The 24621-nt window shown below is 38.0% G+C and overlaps 1 protein-coding gene across 1 annotated transcript in view; it reads left to right on the forward strand.

Moving 5' to 3' along the window:
• The window catches only part of LOC124721951, a 37749-nt gene extending 13994 nt beyond the window's left edge, over nucleotides 1-23755 (forward strand). The window contains exon 2 of the mRNA XM_047247115.1: nucleotides 22783-23755. Coding sequence (XP_047103071.1) covers nucleotides 22875-23525 — 651 coding nt within the window. The 5' untranslated portion in view covers nucleotides 22783-22874 and the 3' untranslated portion in view covers nucleotides 23526-23755. The remainder of the gene's footprint in view (nucleotides 1-22782) is intronic.
• Nucleotides 23756-24621: the final 866 nt, after the last annotated feature.

The raw sequence follows: 24621 nt of genomic DNA on the forward strand, positions 1-24621 counted from the left end.
ACAGCATTCTTGATGAGACATTTCATACGATAGCTATCAAACTATGTAAGGCTAATGGCGCCTTGCTAGGTCGTAGCCATGGACTTAGCTGAAGGCTATTCTAACTGTCTCTCGGCAAATGAGAGAAAGGCTTCGTCAGTATAGTCGCTAGCAATGTCGTCGTACAACTGGGGTGAGTGCTATTCCGTATCTCGAGACCTGCATTGTGGTGGCGCTCGGTCTGCGATCACACAGTGGCGACACGCGGGTCCGACATGTACTAAATGGACCGCGGCCGATTTAAGCTACCACCTAGCAAGTGTGGTGTCTGGCGGTGACACCACATACACTATTATGCATTTGACAAGTCTTATGGCCAGAAGATGGTGTGGATCCCAATCTGCCATTAGACATCCATGAAATATTTTTCTATTGTTTTCAATTGCTTCTCCATGTAAATACAGTGACTTGTATGTGGCCAGTTTCTTCTTCCTGTATGTGTTTGTTTAGCCATTTCACTAGAAGCTAAAAGTTGATAATTTCCAACTCACTTAAAGCTGGTAGTAAAAGAAAATGCTTTAGGTTTTCTTCTGACATATTTCCCTTCAGAATTCGTGCTGTATATTGATATAAAATGAAATCATACTGTTGCCTAGTGCCAGGAGGAACTAACTGTTGATCATACAGCTGCTGAGTGATCTCAGTAGTAGCTTCTAAAATGGATCATTGACAGTGAGTGTTACTTGTATCATATTCTTGTTGTTGTTGAAATTACAAGCTAGGAAGATGACATATAAACACAAATGTGTTGCTCTAACCATCAAAAAGGTATTAATAGCTATTGATAAGTTAAAAAACAGATAATCTGCACTGAAACTTTTTCAGACTAGACAAATGAACAGTGAGAGACTTAAATAAAAATAAAGAAAAGCTGTCATACTTTGCAACTAAAGCTGACAGTAAAGGTAGACGATCATAGTGCAATTGCCTGATAACTTCAACTTAGTCAAAACTAGCTGATGCACTGCACTTGTGATTCCGACAGAAGAGAGCAAAATATGGTCCCATATCTTTTCTTATGTTAAAAGAGGAAGCAGGAGGGTTCCAGGAAACTCATGAAATTGAAGTAAAATTTAACACTTCATCACAATGCCCTACTTGATTAAATATTGTTTAGGGATTTGAGAAACAGGGTGAGAAACTTAGTCCTAACAAAGATACAGCTGATGCTTTTTACAATGAATTCCTTCAGTTACATCAGATAGAACAGTTCTCTTTGAGAACAGATTTGCATCACTATTGAAATTGGACTATACTGAAGGCCATCCTCACACAAACATTAGCCTCTCAGGCTGGAGCTCATGCTACCTGGCATAAGCCTAGTACAGAAAGCCTGACTGTTCTTTTCTGCAGCAATTCAATGGGTGCATGCAAATCAAAAATGCTGTGCGCATTCACTGGAATAACAAACTTGCCAATATATTGCAAGCATCAGGATAGGACCCAAATGAGCAGTACTGTCCTCGGAAATTGGTTCTGTTCTGCATTTGTTCCTTCTGCGCATACGTATTTTGAGTGGAAAGGTTTATCTGCAAGGGTTATTCTTTTGATGGACAAGGCACATTGTCACCCTGCAAAAGATGTACTTATTTCAGATGACGGATTGATTTTTGAGAGGAACCTCCAATCTAATGTTGTGTCGCTTAGAGCCATTGGATCTAGTTCCTTGGAGAAATCCGTGATAAACACTGTGCTGTCTTATAATATATTTATTCACAACTGGTTTCGATCTTTGATCATCTTCACAGTGGAAAAATATTGTGACAACTTCACATTTCATACATACTATTTAACAGAAAAGATGCCATAACTGACTTGGAAATATCAGAAAAAGATACTTCACACCATAATACCAGCTTAAGCAAACAGAAAACATGGAAAAATGAAACCATGTGTTAGCAGTAAGTGCACAGCGCCATTGCTCAGGCACGACAACATCCAGTAGGTTAACTCACAAGTCTTGACGTGTGTGTTAAGTATTAATTTTCGCCTTTTCTGAGTATTTAACATAAAAAATAAATACTGTCTTGTGCTTGAAAGCTTTTATCTATGTAAAAAACATTAGTTTATGGATAATGGGAGTAGATAAATTCTGCTTTACGATAAAATGGATGTTAAAAATTCATAACCTAAAAGTTGAGTTACACCAGACATTTGGTTAATATTTTGTAGCCTAAAGTAGGCATAGGGCCCAAAGCCATTAACTAAGAAGCCTTTTTTTAAAAAAAAAGATACTGATGCACACTTTTCCATAATTTTGTTAGGGTTAGTAATAGTTGTGACATCCCCCCCCCCTTCGCCGCTCTCCCACCTCTATATATGAGAGTCATGGTAGCTGGATGGAAGATGATAAGATGATCTAATTGAACTGGATAAAAACAGTACCATTGCAGGTGTACGTAAACACTGTCAAAAGAGGAAAACAAATGACATCAGAAAAACAGAGAAAGTAATTATGGACAGTCTTACACAACAAGAAAGGGAAAAATGGCTGCATAAAAATCATTCAGCAACCATAATTGAAACTGCAGAAAAAAATATTTTTCTAACATTTCAGAGCAAGGATGAATAAATATGTCTGAATCTTTCAAAAAATAGGGCCTCTCTCTCTCTGCTCAGAATGGATTGTTATGTGGCCTAATGAAACAGAAAACATCACATTAACAAATATCAGTAAAAATAAAAAACAGAGAGAACATTTTTCACGGGACCATAGACGGAAGAAGTAAAATACTTGGTAAAAAATACGTCTGGCAAACACTCAAAATCTCTGGTAGAATGGTCAGAACCATAAAAATGGTAAAACATGGAGAGCCTCCAGATAGATAAATGAAGCAAGAAATTTTCTGATAATAAAACTCCAGAGAAAAAAAAAATTGATAGTACATGCTTACATAGTATCATTCCTGTGTTATTAAACAGGTTATACTAGATCCCACAACCCAAACAGAACATATTTATCAGAATATTTGAACATTCGACTGCTATATAATTTGTACAAAGAACGTGTTGAAAGTTTTGGAATAGAGCCAGTTGTAAGACACATTTATCATAGAACTTTGAACAAAAAATTCAGCTTGCTTTTCCATGCTCCTCACAAGGATATTTTTGTACAGCTTGATACTTTTGCTGATAAACCCAAACATTCAACAGATGACCAGGAAAAGGTAAAGTTTCAGCAGGACCATGAATTGCATTTATGCACAACTGAAAAAGCTTGCAAGTCATTGAAAATGTATTTGAAAAGTCAGTTTCTGGTAGGACCTACTATGTCTTCCCTTTTAATTTAGGACGTTTTTATAGACCGCAACAAATGTCACAGAATGTTTCAGGGAAGGTCTTGAGTACATAGGAAATAAATATCCAAATTATCCATTAGTTATAGGTGGAGACTTTAATCTGGTATCCATTGACTGGGAAAATTACACGTTTATCACAGGTGCAGAAGTAAAGACTCGTGTGAAGTTATTCTAGGAGTGTTCTCAACAAACAACCTTGAGCAATTGGTTAGAAAACCAACTTGAAATGGGAGCATATTAGATATCTTGGTGACAACAGACCTGATCTTTTTGAGAAGTTAATCTAGAAGAAGGGTATTAGTGACCATGATATCATTGTGGCTTCTGTGTCAGTGGGAGTTGGGGGGGGGGGGGGGGGGGGGGGTGGGGGGGGGGGGGGGGGGGGGGGGGGGGGGGACCAAAGAGACAGCATAGAGTTTTCTTGTTTGGGAAAGCAAATAAAAGTGTCATTAATGAATATCATCATAGTCGACTCCAAGCATTCACTGCGAATATCATCATAGTCAGCTCCAAGCATTCACTGCAGGACACAAAGATATTGAGAATCTTTGGTCTGAATTTAAAGGTATTGCCCACCACGTGCTAGAGAAATATGAGTCTAGCAAAAATATAAGGGAGGGAAAGGATCCACCTTGGTTCAACAAACATATTAGGAAGTTTCTGAGAAAGCAGATAATTTTGCACAGTCATTTTAAATGTAGTCACTGCCCCACTGACGAACAGAAATTATGCAAAATGAAAGCAGCTGTCTAAAGATCAATGAGAGAGTCTTTTAACGACTTTGAAAGCAATATTTTATCTGCAGATTCTAAAAATAACAAAAAAAATTTTTTTGGTCTCATAAAATCTATGAATACTACAAATAATCCAATACCTTCTCTTGCTGACAGTATGGGTAATGTAACGGATGATGATAAACAGAAGGCTGAAATCCTAAACCTAGCTTTCAAAAACTTATGGTAGAGGACTGCAGCACCCTTCCCCATTTCAGTTATCGAACAAATGAAGGGTGGCTGACTTAATGTTTAGTGTATCTGGGATTGTAACACAGTTAAGATCCTTAGATGCCAGGAAGGCATCTGGCCCAGACGGTATCCCCATAAGATTTTATGTTGACTGTGCTACAAATATAGCCCCATTCTTATCCATCATCTATCAGAGATCACTGGAACAGTGAAAAGTTCCATGGGACTGGAAGAAGGCCCAGGTCATAGCAATCTATAAAACGGGTAGAAAATCGAATGCACATAATTACCAGCCAGTTTCACTGACATCGATTTGTTGTAAAATCATGGAACATATTTTGTGTTCAGACATAATGACCCTTCTAGACTCTAGAAGCTCATCTGCAGAAAACAGCATGGGTTTTAGGAAACAGCAGTCATGCGAGACACAGCTGGCCCTCTTTGTGCGTGATACAACAGGCTCGAAATACCTGCTCCATGGTTGGTGCCATATTCCTCGACTTTTGAAAGGTATTTGACTCAGTTCCACACTGTTGCTTGTTCCAAAAAGTGTGCACTTATGGGCTACCTGAAGGTATGTGCGGTTGGATGGAAAGTTTTCTAACAGACAGAGAGTAGTGTGTTGTCCTGAATTGGGAGACTTCAACAGAAATTAGCGTAACATCAGGTGTGCCCCAGGGCAGCGTAATAGGTCCGCTGCTTTTTACGATTTACGTAAATGATCTGGTTGATGGTATTGACAGTGGCATTAGACTATTTACTGATGATGCTGTAGTGTACAGGAAAGTAGTATCACACAAAAGTTGTGAACAAGTCAATGAGGATTTACAGAAAATAAATGCATGATGTAATGACTGGCAGTTATCTCTCAGTATTAGTAAGTGTAACCTACTGTGTATAACAAAGTGAAAATCCCCATTAATGTCTGCGTACAAAATAAATGTCCAGTCTTTGGAAACGGTAACATCCGTCAAGTATCTGGGTGTGACTATTCAAAATGATATCAAATGGAACGATCATATTACACAAGTAACGGGTAAGGCGAACTCTAGATTGTGGTTTATTGCTAGAATCATGAAGCGACGCAGTCCTTCAACAAAGGAAATTGCTTACAATATGTCAGTTTGTCCAGTCTTAGAGTATTGTTCGTATCTGTGGGTCCCTTACCATTTGGGTCTGATTCAAGAAATTGAGAAGGTCCAAAGAAGAGCAGCAAGATTCGTGACTGGTACATTTACCCATCGCGAGAGTGCTACGAATCTCATAGAAAGTTGGAAGTGGGACACACTTGCAGATAGATGATGTGCTAAACAGAAGGGGCTGTTCACTAAATTCCAAAATCTGATCTTCGCCAAGGATGTAGAGCATATATTATTACCACCAACTTTCATATTGCGCAATGATCACCATTCAAAGATAAGGCAAATTAGAGCTCGTACTGAGGTGTTCAGACAGTTGTTTTTCCCTCACGCAATCCGCGAGTGGAATGGGGGGGGGGGGGATAATATGATTTTGGCGTGACTACTGCCCTCCGCCACACGCCGGTTGGTGACAAGCGGAGTATATATGTAGATGTAGAATTTAGAAAATTCTATACTAGGATTCAAACTTGGGACTTTTGCCTTTCACAAAAAGAGCTCTATCGACTGAACTATCCAAGCCCGACTCACGACCCACCCTCACAGCTCCTCTTCTGGCTGTATCTCTTTCAGTAAATTATATACTTTTTGTTGTCACAAGTTCTCATTAGTATTAGGATTCATGTACTGCTGGGACAGTGTGCCCTAACAGAATGACGTGGGAAGTAGCTGTGACATTAATAAACTCGTTTTAAGTGAAAAGGATAACACTGAAATCATAGACCAAAAGTTTATGCAAAGTGGGCATTCCTATCTACCCAGTGAGGATGATTTTGGCTGAAAAGGAGATTACAGAAAGACACAACATGTATTTTGACACAATCATTGGTATAATATTATTGCCAAGTCAAGGAAAAATATCCCTTTCATGTCTCTGTAATGACAAACAGTGACTTCTTGTTTATGGTAAACTTGTTGGAGTCAGTCACGAAAAGGAACACTGACACTGAAAAATCCAGTACCGTGACTGAAGATGTGGTGGATTCAGTACAGAAGAGTGAATTCTTTCAAATATTTCCAAGGAAACACTTTCAACGGACATGCAATTTTACAAGTTGAGTTCGAGCTGGTATTTAAAAAAGGTCACTCAGTTTCTCTGGCTAATATACCACAGGGAAGGCTGCACTCAGGGACATGGGTTGTTACAAAAGAAGAGGACTACTTGGAAGACCTTTTGCCCTTCATCCCACTTGTTCATCACCAGTAAATTCAGAGTCTTCTTTCTGCTGATAATGCTGAAGACATTGGGCTGCTGAAAGGAAATAATATTGCTGGTGAAGTGTAACAAAGATTATCTAGAATTATGTATGTACAGTGTTGTTGATTGCCATGCATATTTTTATCATAAATAAACTCCTTTACCTGTTCACATCACAAGTCGTGTAACGTCGTTTGGAACCTTGTGTAACAGGATAAAATTTATTAAAATTGTTAATTGATAATTCTGTTTAACACTCTTCATAAGCCATTAAAAATCTCAAGACAAGAATAGTGTGAGCTGCGCCACTTGAATTTTATGAGGCTCATTTATAGGTAATGCATTATGTTCAAAGATTATTGTATGCTATTGTCAGACTCCCCCCCCCCCCCCCCCCCCAGTAAAAAAAAAAAGATTTAAATGGTAACTAACAGTTATTGGCCAATTTCACTGTCAGCATATTTTTCTTTAAAAAATATTTTAGCATCTGTCTAAGAATGTGACGAATAAGTCACAGTATGCATTACTGGACTACTTAGCCAGTGAAAATGTTGTGTACAGTCACAAACCTAATAAATAAATTTTAATGACATAGTAGCACAGAACTGAAATTTTTCTATATTTTGTGCACCTGTAAGAATCAGAACATTATGTTTTATGATGTCAGTAGCACACAGTCATCTTAAAATAATTCCGTTAGTATGTATGAATAATAGTCTTATGTCTGGATACAAATCATTACAGGTGTTCCAAAGGGTTCAATACTGTGTAGACTACTATTCTTATTATATGTGAGTAACCTCTTATTGTATATGCATAAAGTATAATTAACTCTCTTTGATGATACAGACATCATAATCAAGTCTCCTAAGATGTGCCATGAGAATAAAATGCAAATGAAATCAAAAATAAAATTATTAGTCTTCTGTAAATAGTCTGGCTCACTTACAACAGAACACTCATAATTCATGTACTTTCGTACAAGGCAGATTGAACTTTGGAAGTAACATTATAATGTGGTGTAAATGTAATTTATCTACATGTACACTCCACAAGTCAATTTACAATGTGTAGCTTAGGGTATATCTTACCAATATTGATGGCTTTGTGCTATTCCATTCACATATTGAACCAGAGAAAAATTGATGTTGATATCTCTTTATATGCACTCTAATCTCTCTTATGCTGTTCTCATTATTGGTGCTGCTGCTGCTGTTGTGTTTGATGATGATGATGATGATGATGATGATTGTAATCTTCAGTCCAAAGACATATTTGATACAGCCCTTCATGCTAGTCTATGTTACGCAAGTCTTTTCATGTGCATCTTTATGTTTTTGCAGTGCAATGACTGCTCCCTCAATTTTTTGGGTGTGTAGCTGCATAATTTCCACTTATTCTAACATTTTGGGTGTATACCACTGAGCCATCTTCAGAGTGAGCCAAATGACTGACACAACAGCACATGCTCCATCCTTTTAAACTTATAGACCATGCTGTTACACATGCGGCAACAGATACACAAGTGTCAGAGACACTAATTGGTGGCAATGAAGTACACGTTTGCATGAATTAGGTCTGTAACTACCAGTCGATCCACACTGGGAAGTTGATGTATCACTATTAGCAGCACTGTGCCAACATCTTTGCAAGTTGATTAGAAGAAGCACCTACTTCCATGACTTATCCAAGCTGATACTGCTGTCTCTATTAATTAATTTCCTTGCCAAATGAATTTCAGCAGTTTCTTTCACTGTGAAGTCCCAAAATGATGAAGACAATACTAGAATTTTGACATTTTCGTACAACATAGCTGGTCATTGGGGCTCAGTTCAAAGTGAGACTCATCACTGAAGACAATTCTAATCCAGTGAATGAGATTCCAGGCTGCAGATGTGTCTGGAGATGCCCAGGACAGCAGTGGGATAGCAACCTGACTGTTGGCTGCCATACAGCTCTGACAGCCAGGATTGATGGCCTGGGGTGCCATTTCTTTTCATAGCAGGACCCCTTTGGTTGTTATCCACAGCACACTACAGCACAGTGGTACATCAACAGCATTCTATGCTCTGTTTTGTTGCCTTTTAAGGCAAGCCATCAGTTTAAATTTCAGCAAGATAATCCCCACCTGCACACAGCCAAATCTTGTACCAATTGAGAATGTATGAAGCATTATGAGCAGGGTCCTCCAACCATTTCATGATTTTGTTGGTCTAATGTGCCAGTTGGACAGAATTTGGTGCAGTATCCCTTAGGAGGACACCCAACAACTCTTATCAAACAATGCCAAGCCAAATATTGCCTACATTAGATCTAGAGATGGACCAATGCATTATTGACTGTCTCAATTTTTGAAGCTCTTTCTCTTGAATAAATCATCCATTTTTTGGAAATTTTCATTGTTTGTTTGTCTATACATGTACACCTCATCTACTGATTTCCATGCCACATGAATAACTCCTTTGTGGTGTGTCTTTTTTTAGAATATTTGTTACCCTGGTAGGTTCACAGTTCCAGAAAGTATATTCAAGTCAACATTGTCAAAAGCTTTTTCAAGATTTAGCAGTATTCAAATGTGGGTTTGTCTATCTTCAAGAAAAGCCAGGAGATTATTCCGGAACTTAACTAATCTTCCCCCAGGTTAAGTCTATTGGTGGTTCCATTCCTCTATAGATAATTTGTATTGTGTTTCTCCCCCTGTCAATTTACCTGAGAGAGAAATGTTATAGAGGCAGCAAATCATCACACTGTCTACCTCAAATACTGGTTCTCTAAATTTACTTCATTTTGTCTGAAGAATGTCATTTTTTCCATAGATTACCATTTAATTTCCTAAATATGTATGTTACAATTTTGTATTCTCTGCACTGTCCTGTTATAACCCTAGTAGTGTCTCTTTCTAATTTTGATATCCACCGACATGTGTCCTTTCTGACTTGCACTCTCTTTTAAGTTAAACTAATTTTTCATTTTAGTCCTATTTCAGATTGCTGCATATCTTCCAAAGTTTTTCTTGTGAGTAGATTTAGTCACTGAGCTACAATCCTAAGAGGTCTGTGCAATATTAGTGTACAGCTCTCATACCCTCTTTCTTGAACTCAAAACATTTTCCAATTACAAATTTCTATTACATTTGATGATATGCAAAAAGTTACAAGGTGCCAAATTGTACAAATTTGAGGAGAGGCAGGAGGAGATAATTCCAGCAATGCGTACCTATCCCACAGTTTTAAATTTATGTTGTGTACTATGTGAGAAGTAGCAAAATGGAAGTTATTTGAGTTATTTGTTAACTTACTAAAAAATATAAACAGAGTTTTGCCGTTGTGAAACCACCTTTGTAGGACGACGCATTGTCCTGAAAAAATATTTTTATTTGTTGTAATAATTCAGATCTCTTTCCAAATGTTTTTCTGTCCAGGCAGTTCAGAAGACTTGTGTAGTAGTTTCCAGTTATTACTTCACTGCAGACAAGGCATTCAGTAAGAAGACTGTCTTAATTGCATCGTATAAAACACTGACAATAACTGTCTGTCAAAACACACTTAGACTTCTTTGGTGCAGGGCCACCAGTTTTCACAGAGTGCACTGTATCAGTTGGATTCTTTTGAAAATGCCCCAGATATTTACTGAGAAATTAATTTTTAAATTTGCTTTTGGTCAAAAGTCCACTGATGTGCTATTCATCTTGTGCAAAGCTTTCTGGTAGTTAATCCTTCATGTAAAACTTTACATGCCCTTTCTTCTGAGGAACTGGACATTCCATACACCTTTAACTACTATCATCCTGCACCAAATTATGCTCTTCCTCAGTCTTCTCATTTCTTTTTGAAGTGCTGGAATCTCCTTCACATGAATCATCTTCAAGACAAATGCAGTCACATTTGAATCAACTGTTGAAAATCAAAAATCATACTCCTGATAAGTAATCATTTATGTCCACAGCAAACAGTCAAGAACAGAGACTTTTATAAAGGAACAGCATTCCATTCATGTATATGACCATAGTCATTATTATCATTTCTCTGCTGTAGCAAGTTGGATGTAGGTCCTTGGGGTATACATAGTAATTTATCTGTCCATAGTAGTTTGTATATTTGAACAGCTTTGGTGTGTGTAGTAATAGTTGTTGCAACCAATCCATTCATCTATATAGTTATAAAAATCTGTTTTGTGCAGGCTAATCTTGGAAACCTGTCAAAGTATTTCATTCCTAAGTACCTGATGTACTGTATGTTAGGACTTGGTATTATCCAAAGGGACATCATTATGCACTGTTAGTACTGAAAGTTGTCCACCTATCTCATCATCTCCAAGTCTTAGATGGACTGTTGGGGAAAATCTGCTCAACACTAATGTCACAGTTTTGCTGATTTTGAGACCCACTGTTACAAATTCTTCATACCATAGATCTAGTTTAGTCTATACTTTCACGTCTGCCTCACCGCATTCTGTAGTATCACTGGTTAAGAATAAAACATTAGGTATTGAAACCTTTCTGTTGAATGCTTTTGGAACGTCATCCATTACTGTTATGACAATCAAGGGAGGTGAGATAACTCATTCTTTTAGACCTCTTCTTTCCTCCCCCTCTCAAACAAAAGTGATCTCCCTCTGGTGTGCATCTGTATGCGACTCTTGAGTCTACAAACTCAGCTATGATGTCCTTAATCACTGTCATATACCTCAAATAACCCAAAACAGTGTGTTTAAAAATGTGTTACGTATCCCTACAACAGTATAGTATTGGTCAAAACTAGAAGAAAAAAGTTCCTACAGTGATTTCTGAAAACCAATACCTTTTGAGATATTGACCAATCTGTCCTCTCATGTTGTAACTGAATGTTACTATTAATTCAGCTCAAACATCCACAGTAGCAGAAAACAGTTTCCCTGCTATGGTTACTTAATGTTGGCTGATATTGCACACTTGCAAACAAACACTTGTGCGATAGGGCAGCACAATAAGAAATAACTACAACTACAACAACAACAACAGTAATAGCTTCAAAAATAAATTGAAATCGTGTCTCCTTGACAACTCCTTCTGTACCATAGATGAATTCTTGAATAGGAATAAATAAATCTATAAATATATTATATGCATTTTGTGCCATTTAAGGGAATGGGGTAAATAATAGAAATATTAATCTTTAACTCTGTATTGTAATATATATATATTAAAAAATTTTGTTTCATCTGTGCATTTCTTGTGCATGTGACACGTTCCACATAATAATGGCTACCGTACCGTACAATTGATCAATGGAACAAGCAACCAACTAACTAACAACAACAGCAATAATAATAACACAATAAGAAATAACGAATAACATTTATTAAGAGTAGGTTATAAAATGGTGCTATGTTATAGTTTGATGTGTGGCACTTAAGGTCCTATACCTAATATAGTGGTATCTAAAATAACTTTACAATTTTAAACATGGCTGTCTCTCATAAACTGTGTAATAAGTTTCAACATAGGAATCATACAACCAACTGCTTGCAAATAACTGTTTGGTACATTGATTTACTCGTAGGTTTTGACATTTCTGAGGATGTCTTCATCAGAATGAAATTTTAAGAAACCGTAAAATTATTGCGAGAATGCCATGGTCAAAGTTTAGATCAGATATGCTCAATTGAAAAATTAAAATTAAACTTGTTACGGCCTTTAGCATGTATTCTTGCTAGGAATATCATCAGACGATTTCGTAAAATTTCATTCTGTTGAAGACATACTTAGAGATGTCAAAACCTAGGTCAATGCACCAAATAGTTATTTGCAACTGGTTGGCTGTGTGATTCTTTCATTGAAGAAAAGTAAAATAACTTTGCTGTCTCTTGGCAAACTATATATTGTCAGTATGACTGATGGTAATGTTAGCAGACACTCTGCTACTGGTCATAATTCTCCGTAGATAGCAATGACTGTGTTGGAAGGTACTGCACTGAGCTGACCATGGGCACTGAATAGTACTGTCTAATTGCGGATACAGAACTCTGTGTATTCACAGCACATCATGTTTTGTCACCTGTCAGCGAAAGGATTTCCATGCTCACCAGCACAAGGCAGAAGCAATGTAGTCCGCAGTTCACAGTACTCCCTATTGGTCATCCACAGTATCAGCAGACATAACAATGCGCTGGAATTAGTGGTGTGGAAGCAGGAAGAGGTCCGTGTTTGTGAGTGCCATCTGGAGACTGTTTTACGGAACTGAGAGATGCCAAGTGAGTGATAGGGCCTGGGTGGTGGTGGCGGCCTGTCGCAGTATTTGTTGTGTACCTCTTGATTGGTACACAATAATTACGTAGAAGTACGCACTACAGATATTGCAGTTACCACACATACTTCAGCCCTTCTTCACAGTGAATCAACGACTCTATCAAATACACCTGGCTACATTTGGATCATGCATTGGTTACACATTCCTGTAATGTCTGCACATTGTTGATGCATTAGGAATTCACCAATTCCTTTAAATGTTCCCACAGCCCAAAATCCAGTGGATTCAGGCACAATGGTTGGGGAGGCCATGCTACTTTACATCCTGGACCAAACTGACACCCATGAAACATTGCGTTGGGGTAGCGTCACATGATCCGTAGAAAATTGGATGATTCGCTGTGGTACATAAACCACAGTCATTGTTTCTCTGTAAAGGTAATGGTCTTCAGTAGTGTTGGTAAGTCATCATGCAGAAATTGGTGATACATAGCACCTGTTAATTTTTTTTGGTAAAGTGTATGGCCCCATGAGTCTGACACCGGCAATTCTGGCCCATACATTGACACTGAAACAATTCTAATATGTCACCTCGATGATTGCTCAATGACTTGCATTTGCCCTCTCATGCATATTGTGGTAATTCACTTGCCATTTCTTGTGAATCCTACCTCATGCTGAACACTACACACTACTCGTCAAAAGTAAAACAGCCCATATTTCTACAGGTATTTGTTCCTAGATATCGTATTATAGGAACTTTTCTTCTTGTTTCAACCAATACTACCATATGTAGGAATATGGCACCTTTTTTTAAACCACCTTGTAAATGTGGCACATAATCCTTGATGTACAAAACAACTTTTAGGAGCATATTCCCCCCTCAGCCATGAGTAAGTACAAATCTGCAAATCCATAAGTCCAGTGTTCACCTGCAACAGGACCATTCCTGGGAAAGCACTGCAGTATTCAAACCACTCTGCAGGTTGATGACAGCTTTATCTCTCATAAAACATTCTAATAAAAATTATGTCAGTAGTTGACCTTTGAAGCCAAAACATAGCCATTTTTCGTGGTGTGTATGTGGATTTCTTTTCCCACTTTTTTTAAGTAGTAGGCAAAAGGCTATCCATTTCGAAATGCTCTGTCTCTGATAACATCATTGTCAATGGGATGTTAAACACTAATCTCCTCCCTCCTCCTATTCCTCCTCCTCCTCCTCCTCCTCCTCCTCCTCCTCCTCTTCCTGTTCAGAATGCTGGATATTGGAACAACTTTCAACATTCTCTTGAGCAGCCTGTACAACCATTTCCTATCAGTCCCTCAAAGTGTGCAGTTATGTGTACACCAAATACAGCTGCTGCACTCTTTTTCAATTTATCTAGTGCTATCTTCACTTCCAATGAGGGCACCTATCTGCTTTTTTACTACTATCAGAATCATGCAGCCTCGCAGTCAAAGGAATGTTGTTCCTTTTGTACACTGTTGGCCATTAAAATTTCAACTCCAGGAAGGATAGCAAATAAAAAAAACTATACATATACAGTATAGCAGAAAGAATACAGTATTGAATTTGTACATGAATTGAAGATATAGGGGATGAGAAATTTAACACACAAAGTTGCTATGTCTGACAGCAACAGTGGCTCCAACCCGGCTGGGCATTGAGTCAGAATGATATTAGTTGACAGGTACAGGTATGTCACTCCATGATGCTGCTTCAACTACAGTCCACAGGTCATCAGCCATAGTGGCTCATGCATGGTGGCATATCAGTCTTTAGGTAACCCGTGATTGGTCTTTATGAGTAATGAGAGATCTGGAGAACGTGCTAGCCATGGCAACAGTCAAAATGTCCTCTGTATCGCAGGAGGTCAGCATGGCACAGTCTTTGTACATCTCATCACAGAAACGTCAAGGATTTGGTGTGACTCCTGTTCATAGTAGTTTCATTGGATGCACCACTGTCAGCATACCTCTCTGCGAATGCAGCAAGGGAAGCTGCAACACGTCATGATGACAGTTCATGGTGTTTCAGATGTCATCACACTGTCCGTGTTAATACCAGACTCATGGTACCTGATGGGACTGTATGGTCCTGTGTGACAAATTGAACAATATGTCTGTCCTCTCAGTTGCTAGCCACACGAGGCCATTGAGATCATGCACGATGTTGGATATGGCCCTCTTACACCCATCTACTCCTGAACAGTGCAAGCTGCAGTATTGCGGAATGATGGAGGTGGGCCACAGTCCTGCCAATATCAAATGCCAACACATACTGTTAGACATTTCCCCTAAATACACGAGGCATAATAAAGTCTTCTTGTACACGAGCTACACTCAAATGTGGTTTGTTAATGAGAAAAATCCTGTGTAATATTTCCTTATATGTATTTGATATTACTCCTAACCACTTTATGTGGTTGCGTTTGTAATACTTGCGTGAATTCAGAAATATTTTGCTGTAGAAAACATCTGGTCACAAGGTAATACATCAGTAAAATCAGATGTGTTGAATTTACTGAAAAATAAACTTGCTAATATCATTAAGATTAAAGAAATGTTGACTGTGAAAGTATTACCTAAGTATAGATAGTTACCCAATTTCATAATTGCTCAACACAGTTCCCACTACTGTTGCTATGTTATTTATAATAGTAATTTAGAAGCTGAGTACATGTCAGGGTATAGAAAAGTGCAAGAGTAGTGTTTAAAAGGGGCAATAAAGCTTCATTCATGTAAGTTACAGCGGTTTTATAAGTGGTTGCCAGACCAGTTTGGACATGCACTTACATTAACCATATGTTCATTAAGTGCAGCTTTCACTACAATTTTTAACAGCTCTCCTTTGCGTGGCATTAAGTGGAAATAGTACAAATATATATATATATATATATATATATATATATATATATATATATATATATATATATATATATATATATATATATATATATATATATATATATATTTTTTGAGCAGTAATGAAATTCATTATTGAAACTACTTCCTCACAGTAATGTGTGCTACTGTGATTCACTAATCGTTTGTTAATCACTCGGTGACAGTGCTGGTAAATTCACACAGGAATGGCACATTAAGTTAAGTCACAGAAGTACTTAAGAAACTGTAATTTCAGAATCATTAACTGACTTATTCATAATATTTTCTCAAATTATGAGACTATCCAAAAAATGAAATTATACTTTTGACTCATAAGTTAAAGTAGTAAAAACTTAATCATCTGTGTTGTTTGAGCTTGCTTAAAAACTTCTCATATGTAGTGAACAATAGAATTTCTTCAGACGTTTGACAATTATTCTTAAATATTTTTCCCATACAATGACACTAAATCCCAAAGTTTATGAATTGGGGAAGGAAACCAGTTTGAGGCAATATGAACTTGGTCAATCACATCCTACACGTGCACTTGAAATAATACAACTGTATTTCTACATTCAAACCACATACTCATCCGTGCATTTATGATACTAATTGGTATTTTGCCTGTAGGTTGTAAGATTATGTGCCAAGTTGGATGTCAACATTTACACAGTCTGTGCAGCCTCTTTCCATATATGGCTTTTACATTGCACCCATCTAGGACCATATTTCAACTGTTTATACCAGTGCAACCACTTGCTATGTACTGTGGAGCCCACTTTGTCTTCTTCTTATACTGCAGACACAATTATATCATTCATGTGAAGCAATTTCATCATTTTTCTTACACCATGTTATTTTCATCCTGACACCATGTAACTGTTCAGTAACTTGTATTTGACTGTCTCTGTGATTGCTTCGCGTGTTCTCTCATGGAGCCAACCATCTTTTCCTTTGGTGCCTTTGTGCCCCCTAACCACAGAGATACTTTCCCCTTGTTTATCCTTACCTAATGTTACAACCTCTTTGCTATGAATCGATCCTGGACGGGAATCAGTCATTTTCAATATGTGAGGAAATATTCATATAAATCTTAACATTCATAGAGTATAGTGTATGTCTGACATAATGTGGTAGTGTAACACACTGAAATGTTAATCATTTGCATTCCATCTTCATGGTGTTACAGTTTTAATGACCAGTAGTGTTGTCCAATTGTGTGTCAAAGTACCTTCTGAAACTGCTGTGATATTATGGGGTCATCATTTGTTGCATCTCTGCACTCTTTCATGCTACAAATGTATCTCAAGAGTTTAGAGTGTGTTTTTTTTTTCTTTGAGACATCAGCATAATTCATTGACATGACCATATAATATAACAGAGAGAAACATTCAAAGTTGTTTGTTTTTTTACACCAGTTAGGTGGTACAGTTGTTTGGAGTCAGGACTTGTACTTGTTGTCCTTGTCATCCTGATGTAGGTTTCCCTGAAAAGTAGGCCAATTCAAGCTTGTTCACCATTTCTAATAGCATGTTTAGACAGGATATTAAACCCTAATCTTTTAATTGGAGAGGATGTACTATGAAAAGTCACTGTAACTAACTAAAAAATTTTTTGGTATAATCTTTTGTTTTTCTTGTTGAAAATGTTATATAGATAACTTTTTAGCATTGCACTGATAGCCACAGTTAGTTGTATGTATGGTATATAATCTTTATATATATGGATCATATGTGAAAAATGCAAACTGTGTATGGTACACTTTCATCTCCAGAGCATGGGTTTTGCATGTTATGCAGTCTGAGCATATCACTCTCATTGGTTGTGGAATATAAAATATTGATTGCCACTATTGCTGTTCTGTGTGGTGATTACTGTTACTCAGTTGGCTGGAAAGAGTTTTTCTTTGAAATACGTTAGCATTACTTAGGTTAAAGCCTTGTTGTACAAAAAGTATGTCCATGGTGATAAGTCCATATTTATGTTGTTAAAGTGATCAAAGGTAAATAGTCCATGACAGTAAAACACTGTTATGCAAGTGAAAGGTCAAAATGTAATTTATTTAGATGTCTAAAGAAGTTTAATGAGTGGAGAGAAATTTGGAGGAGGGGGGAGGGGAGCACTGGGTTAAGATAAGAAATGATAAATGGGCCCTCAATGAATAGCGCAATAAGCTACAAGAGTTTGATTCACCATGGGCTTCTTGACAAACGTCAGAATGGTTGCCACATTATCACAAAGCAGCCAGTAATTATTTGAATTGTGTCGTCAATTTCCCTTACAAGATAAGAAAAATGTTGAATCACCTGGAAGGTGTGAGGGATGTTTTAGGAAAAAGTGTTTTTCTCCATATCCTGTAGAGTTGCACTGCTGAATTTTAATCCTCTGGTATGAAATTGCGTATGCATTTCTTGCAGTGTATGCAGGTAAATGTGCATGCAGTTTTTAATGTAAATAAATTGAAATACCATTCTGTCATGTAATTAATTGCAAAACTACATCGTATGCATTTTTGGGGCACCATCCAGACAGGTACTGGTTATTCTTCATGTTTTCATTTTATTTGAAAGGATGTGTAGCATTTTTATTTTCATGTGCAACCATCATCTTCTGTCCTTTTCTGTATTATACAGAAATTTGGTTGGAGCTGGTGGAAATATTGTGACACCAAAACGATGGGATTGCCCTTGCGACATGTTCCATAGATCATTTGAATGATTCTTTTATCAAAATGGTTTGGAGTGAGTCAATTTATAGGACATGTACACATGCCTAGTGTTAACTTTAATGTAAATATTACTTCCTCCAATTGTCTCTTCCGTTTCCTTGTGGTATTTAGACAGGGATCCTACAGATTGTTCCAGCTACCCTGGGTAGCTCAGTTGGTAGAGCACTTGCCTGCGAAGGGCAAAGATCCCGAGTTAGAGTCTCGGTCTGGCACTCAGTTTTAATCTGCCAGGAAGTTTCATATCAGAACACACTCGGCTGCAGAGCGAAAATCTCATTCCAGTTTAAATTTTGCCCATAATTCCTCTACATCCAAGTGGTAACCACTCACTTTCTAAGTGGGATGTTACGCAGCAGAAATACTCTCCTAACATTCTTGATGGATTTATTAACTTTAGTAACCACCGTTTCTAAGATGGAAAACCAGTCCTGAGCAAAGAAGGTAAAACAGAAAGGTGGAAGGACTATATAGAGGATCTATGCAATGAAGATGCAGTTGAAGGCAATATTATGGAAATTGAAGAGGATGCATAGGAAAATGGAAAGGGAGGTATGATACTGCATGAAGAATTTGACAAACTGAGAGACTTAAGTCGAAACAAGGCCCCCGGGAGTAGACAACATTCTGTTTGAACTACTGTTGCCTTGCGAGAGCCAGCCATGACAAAACTCTTCCATCTGGTGAGTAAGATGTATGAGACAGGCAAAATACCCTCAGACTTCAAGAAGAATATAATAATCCCAATTCCAAATAAAGCAGGTGCTGACAGGTGTGAAAACTACTGAACTATCAGTTAAATTAGTCATGGATGCAAAATCCTAACACAAATTCTGTACAGAAGAATCGAAAAACTGCTAGAAGCTAACCTCAGGGACAATGAGTTTGGATTCCGGAGAAATGTGGGAACACATGAGGCAATACTGACCATACAACTTATCTTAGAAGGTAGGTTAAGAGAAAGCAAACCTACATTTATAGCATTTGTAAACTTAGAGAAAGCTGACTGGAATACTCTCTTTCAAATCCTAAAGGTGGCAGGGGAGAAATACAGGGAGCAAAAGGCTATTTACGATTTGTATAGAAACCAGATGGCAGTTATAGAGTCGAGGGGCGCGAAAGGAGTGAGACAGGGTTGTAGCATATCCCCGATGTTATTCAATCTGTATATTGAGCAAGCAGTAAAGGAAACAGAAGAAAAATTTGGAGTAGGACTTAAAGTCCAGGGAGAAAAAATAAAAAAAATTGAGGTTTGCCGATGACATTGTAATTCTGTCAGATACAGCAAAGGACTTAGAACAGCAGTTGAACAAAATGTACAGTGTCTTGAAAGGAGGATACAAGATGAACACCAACAAAAGCAAAACAAGGATAATGGAATTCAGTCAAATTAAATCAGGTGATGCTGAGGGAATTGGATTAGGAAATGAGAGATTTAAAGTAGTAAATGAGTTTTGTTATTTGGGAAGAAAAATAACTAATAATGGTCGAAGCAGGGAGGATATAAATGCTAAAAAAAGTGTTTCTGAAGAAGAGAAATATGTTAACATTGAGTATAGATTTAAGTATCAGGATGTCCTTTCTGAAAGTATTTCTATGGAGTGTAGCCATGTATGGAAGTGAAACAGGGATGATAACACAGTTTAGACAAGAAGAGAATACAAGCTTTTGAAATGTGGTGCTGCAGAACAATGCTGAAGATTAGTTGGGTATATCATGTAATGAATGAAGAAGTACTGAATAGAATTGGTGAGAAGAGAAATTTGTGGTACAACAGGACTAAAACAAGGGATTGGTAGGACACATTCTGAGGCATCAAGGGATCCCCAATTTAGTATTGGAGGGAAGTGTGGAGGGTAAAAATCATAGAGAGAGACCAAGAGATGAATACAGTAAGCAGGTTCAGAGGGACGTAGGTTGCCGTAGTTACTCGGAGGCTTGCACAGGATAGAGTAGCGTGGAGAGCTGCATCAAACCAGTCTTTGGACTGAAGAAGTCGACGACGATGACAACAACAACAACAACAACAACAACAACCATCATTTCTGTGGTGTCATCATGATTACTAATCACTGTCTCTGTAGTGACACTGTCGATAAGGTCAGGTCTGTTTGTAGGTACAAGATCTGAAGTATTTCCATTGTGCGTGGACTATGGAACTAGCAGGTCAAGACAGTTTTCTGAAAACATTTTCAGAACTACTTCACAAGACTGTGTCCATGCTAGCTGCAATGAATCTATAGATGTCCCAGTCTATACTCAGCAGGTTAAAATCACCTCCAACTAATATTACATGCTCTGGGTTTTTCCACGCTACCGATCATAGAAGCCCTTTGAATGATTCTGAAACTGTCACAATAGACTCAGGTGGCCAATAAAAATCCACGATAATTAGCTTGAGTTCACCTACACGTATTATGCACGCCCAGATAACATCATAGTTAGACTCAGTTTATCACGCTATAGACACACTACTTATTTTGACTGCAGTGAACACTTCCCCTCCTACGGCATCTAACTTGTGCTTTCGATATATGTTGCCTGCCTCGCTAAATATTCGGGTGCCTTCTACTTCACGTTTCATTCACCTCTCAGTTCCAAGAATAATTAGAGCATGACAACTTGCCTGTGGGGCACTAAAATCAGGAATTTTGTTACAAATACTTCAATAATTCACTGTTAAAATTTTGACAGTCAAAGTGTCGTTACTTAGTACACCATCTCATTTTGCTCTCTGTGTATTGAGTGGCGAGTATTCATCAGAGGGCCTCAAAACTAGTGCCTAGCCTAAAAAAAAACTCATATGCACTCCACAAATACTCTGCTACCCAAATAACTGCTTCCTTTGTGTAGTGCGCCCCTGACCTGTCTAGGGGAATTGTACATTTCTTTGCTCCATAACTCAGGTCCAAAAATATGTAGCCAAGACAGTCACAATAGGACCTTTGGTTGAGCCAAAGCAAAGGACCCTGATCAACTCTGGCAGCAATGCTTCAGATTGTGAGCTCTGCTTGCACACCACGAGCAAGGCCAGCAGTCTTCACCACTTCTGCCAGATGTCCATACGAACTGAGAATGGCCTCAGAACCAAAATGACAGATATCATTGATGCTGATGTGAGCCACAACTTGCACATGACTGCACCCTCCGCACCTGATAGCTGTAGGTACCCCCAGCAGCCATACTGAGTTCACATTGGATTTCTTTCCAGCCCTGGATGCTATTTCCCTAAAGGACATAATCACACGCCCAGCATTGAAGCTCCTGATAACCAGTAAACACCCCCACCCCCTCTGCCCCTGCCGTGTGCCTGCTCAGTTCCTGTTGAAGGATGAAAGAGCAAGTCCACACAGCCAGCCTCCACATTGACTCTCTGCCTCAGGCAACACCACTTACCTTGTGATGAGGATGATGGATCCCTCAGGTCACATATCCCGCAAGGATGCACCAGATTCTCCACCACTGCTACACCCCGAGGCATTAGCCTGAAGATAGCTGACCACGGCCAAAAGCGTCTTCAACTGTATGCAAACTGTGACCAGCTCCTCCTTTGTGTGCACACAGCATGCACACATCCTGATACTACCAACTTAAGAATTAACTTTAAATGCATATACATATGATGACAGCCAACTTCTTGAATGTTTATGGGATGATTTTTTGGTTGGTTTCATAGTACATGTGGATTGAGTCTGGAGTCATAAATGTATTTTATGAAGACCATTCAATATGATCTTTTTACATGGAGAGTGAGTTGAACAGGTTAGCACTTCGTCACCATCAAGTAGTACAGCTCACTTTATTTTGTGATAGATGTTTGTATACATTAAATCTTGTGCTTTTTCTATTGTTTTATGTGTAGTACATCCCACTCACTTTCATCAAATTATCTTTCTCTGTTAGAAGATTTTGTTATTGTATGTATTTGAGCATACCTGATTTTCTAGAATTTGTTTATTCATTGCATGTTTTAGGGGAGTTATCAAAGATTAATGCATTGTCAGTGTGATATGAAGTGATTGACACTGCATTGGTTGTGAAATACTGAACATCCATAGACGTTTCTACTTTCCTTAGACTCAGATCTGTGCCTACATGAAATTTAAAGTAGCCTTAATGTATTGTGTACCAAAATATGTGAAAAGCTTTTTTGAAAATCATGTTTATGCATTGAATTTACCAGAAAGTACTCATTGGTTGATACTTTTTGGAGAAATGAGTAACTATAATCTTGAGCAGAGTATCATTAGAGTAATTATAATTGGGGTTTATCTGAATTGATTTGTGATATGTATCATCTTGCAGGTGCAGTTGCATACATCCGACATACCGTGCCGTAGACAACTGAAAGCGGCCAATATCTCTGTGGTCATGAAAGGTGTACAAGCAGCCTGAAGATGTCACAAAGACCCAAGGAAACTAGTGACGAACAAAGAGAGAGAAACAGAGAACGGATGAGGCGTTATCGTGCAACACGAACTGCAGAGCAGGCAACCATTGACCGCCAGAGACATGCTCAGTATGCTAAAATACGTCGTGAGAACATGTCACCAACTTCCAGGGCAAAAATGAGGCAGCGGGCTTGTTTACGGGCCAGGGAAAAGAGGGCTTCATTATCTGATGAAGAAAAAGCTGTGTGGCGTGCAAAAAATGCAGAATATCAAAAGCTTAGACGATCGCGATTGTCTGATGAAGAGAGAGAAAGAGTTAGGAGACGCAATGCAGAGAGAACAAGAGCAAAGAGAGCTATAAATGCTGCACAGCCGTCTGTGGACACTGATTACTCCAACCAGTATGCAAGTACGGTAGTACAGTCAGATCCTGGAAAGAATGATATGTGGGAACAATCTGATTTTATACACCCAAGTTTTGCAATGCCAACTGACGATTTTGACTATTTTCCTTTCAATTTAAAGACTGAAAATCATGACGACTGTGAGGGGAACCAGTTTTGGAACTGTTTTGGCCTTATGAGGCATGTTAATTCTGATGAGGTCAGAGTCAGGTGTGAGCCTTTGCCAACAGACTCATTTTATTATTCATATTGAGATGGTTGTATTGGCTGTGCTTAGAGTTCACACCATGTCATTAAAGTTTAATAGACATCGTATACAGTATTGTGTCTTTTGTGACAAACAGAACTGGTGGATTTTCTGTGGGTTACATCTAGAACAAAATGATGAAGACTGTTTCTTGTTCAGAGTGAGATATAGTTAATTGTGTTTTCTGTAAATTTTTATACTGCAAATTAAATTAGCGAATTGAATGTGAAACCTGATAATTGCATAACTGTTTTCTGGTGAGAAGGGTGAGCAGTGGTTTTGGTTATCTACACTGTTAGATTGTCGTGTCAACTGAAAGTAAATGTAACAATAGATTTTATGGTTCTGATGGAAGATTAATGGTGGACTACAGAGGTAAGTCTATAATTGAACTTTTTTTTCAAATGGAAGACAAGAAATAAGCCAGTGCTACTCATTAGAAGGGTTTAGTTATACGAAAAATAAGAGCTCTAGAAAACTACATAATTTATATATTTGATTGTAGTATATTTTGCAATGTGGCTTCAAACTTTGAGGAATCTTTGTGTGTGGGGTGTTTTTTTTTTTTTTTTTTTTACTCAAAATGTGTAATTTAAAACCACAGTTAACTCCTTTTCAGTGTAGGTGAGAATTTTGAGAGTGCTAGTGAATATTACAATGAGTTCTAACACTTTTCTCTCATACACATTAACTCGATTAACCCATACTGGTTATGAAAGACATGTCTTCTACAACCTCTGAGTATTTTCATGAATGATTCTGGATTCTATTGATGTTCTAATCTTATCATAAACCATATGTTGTAACAGAAGAGGAATATATTAATCTTATGGGCCACTCAGGCCAAAAAATTTCTGATGTTAGAGAAGAGCAATCTGCCAGTGTAAAAATTGCTAGTATGCATCGTATTACCACCAAAGTGACCTAGAATAGTACAGTAGTTAAGACAGTTAAGGAATGAGATTGAGGCTCACACATGGTAGAAGATATACTTTTATTTCACACTAATATGTAGTGACAGTTGTTGACCCCATTGCAGGTCACAATGATGTTGCAGGCTTGTAGACAGGACAATGAGCACAGAGCGTCAGCTCCTCAGCCA

The sequence above is a fragment of the Schistocerca piceifrons genome, chromosome X, assembly GCF_021461385.2.
Source record: "Schistocerca piceifrons isolate TAMUIC-IGC-003096 chromosome X, iqSchPice1.1, whole genome shotgun sequence".
Taxonomy (NCBI): Eukaryota; Metazoa; Arthropoda; class Insecta; order Orthoptera; family Acrididae; genus Schistocerca; species Schistocerca piceifrons.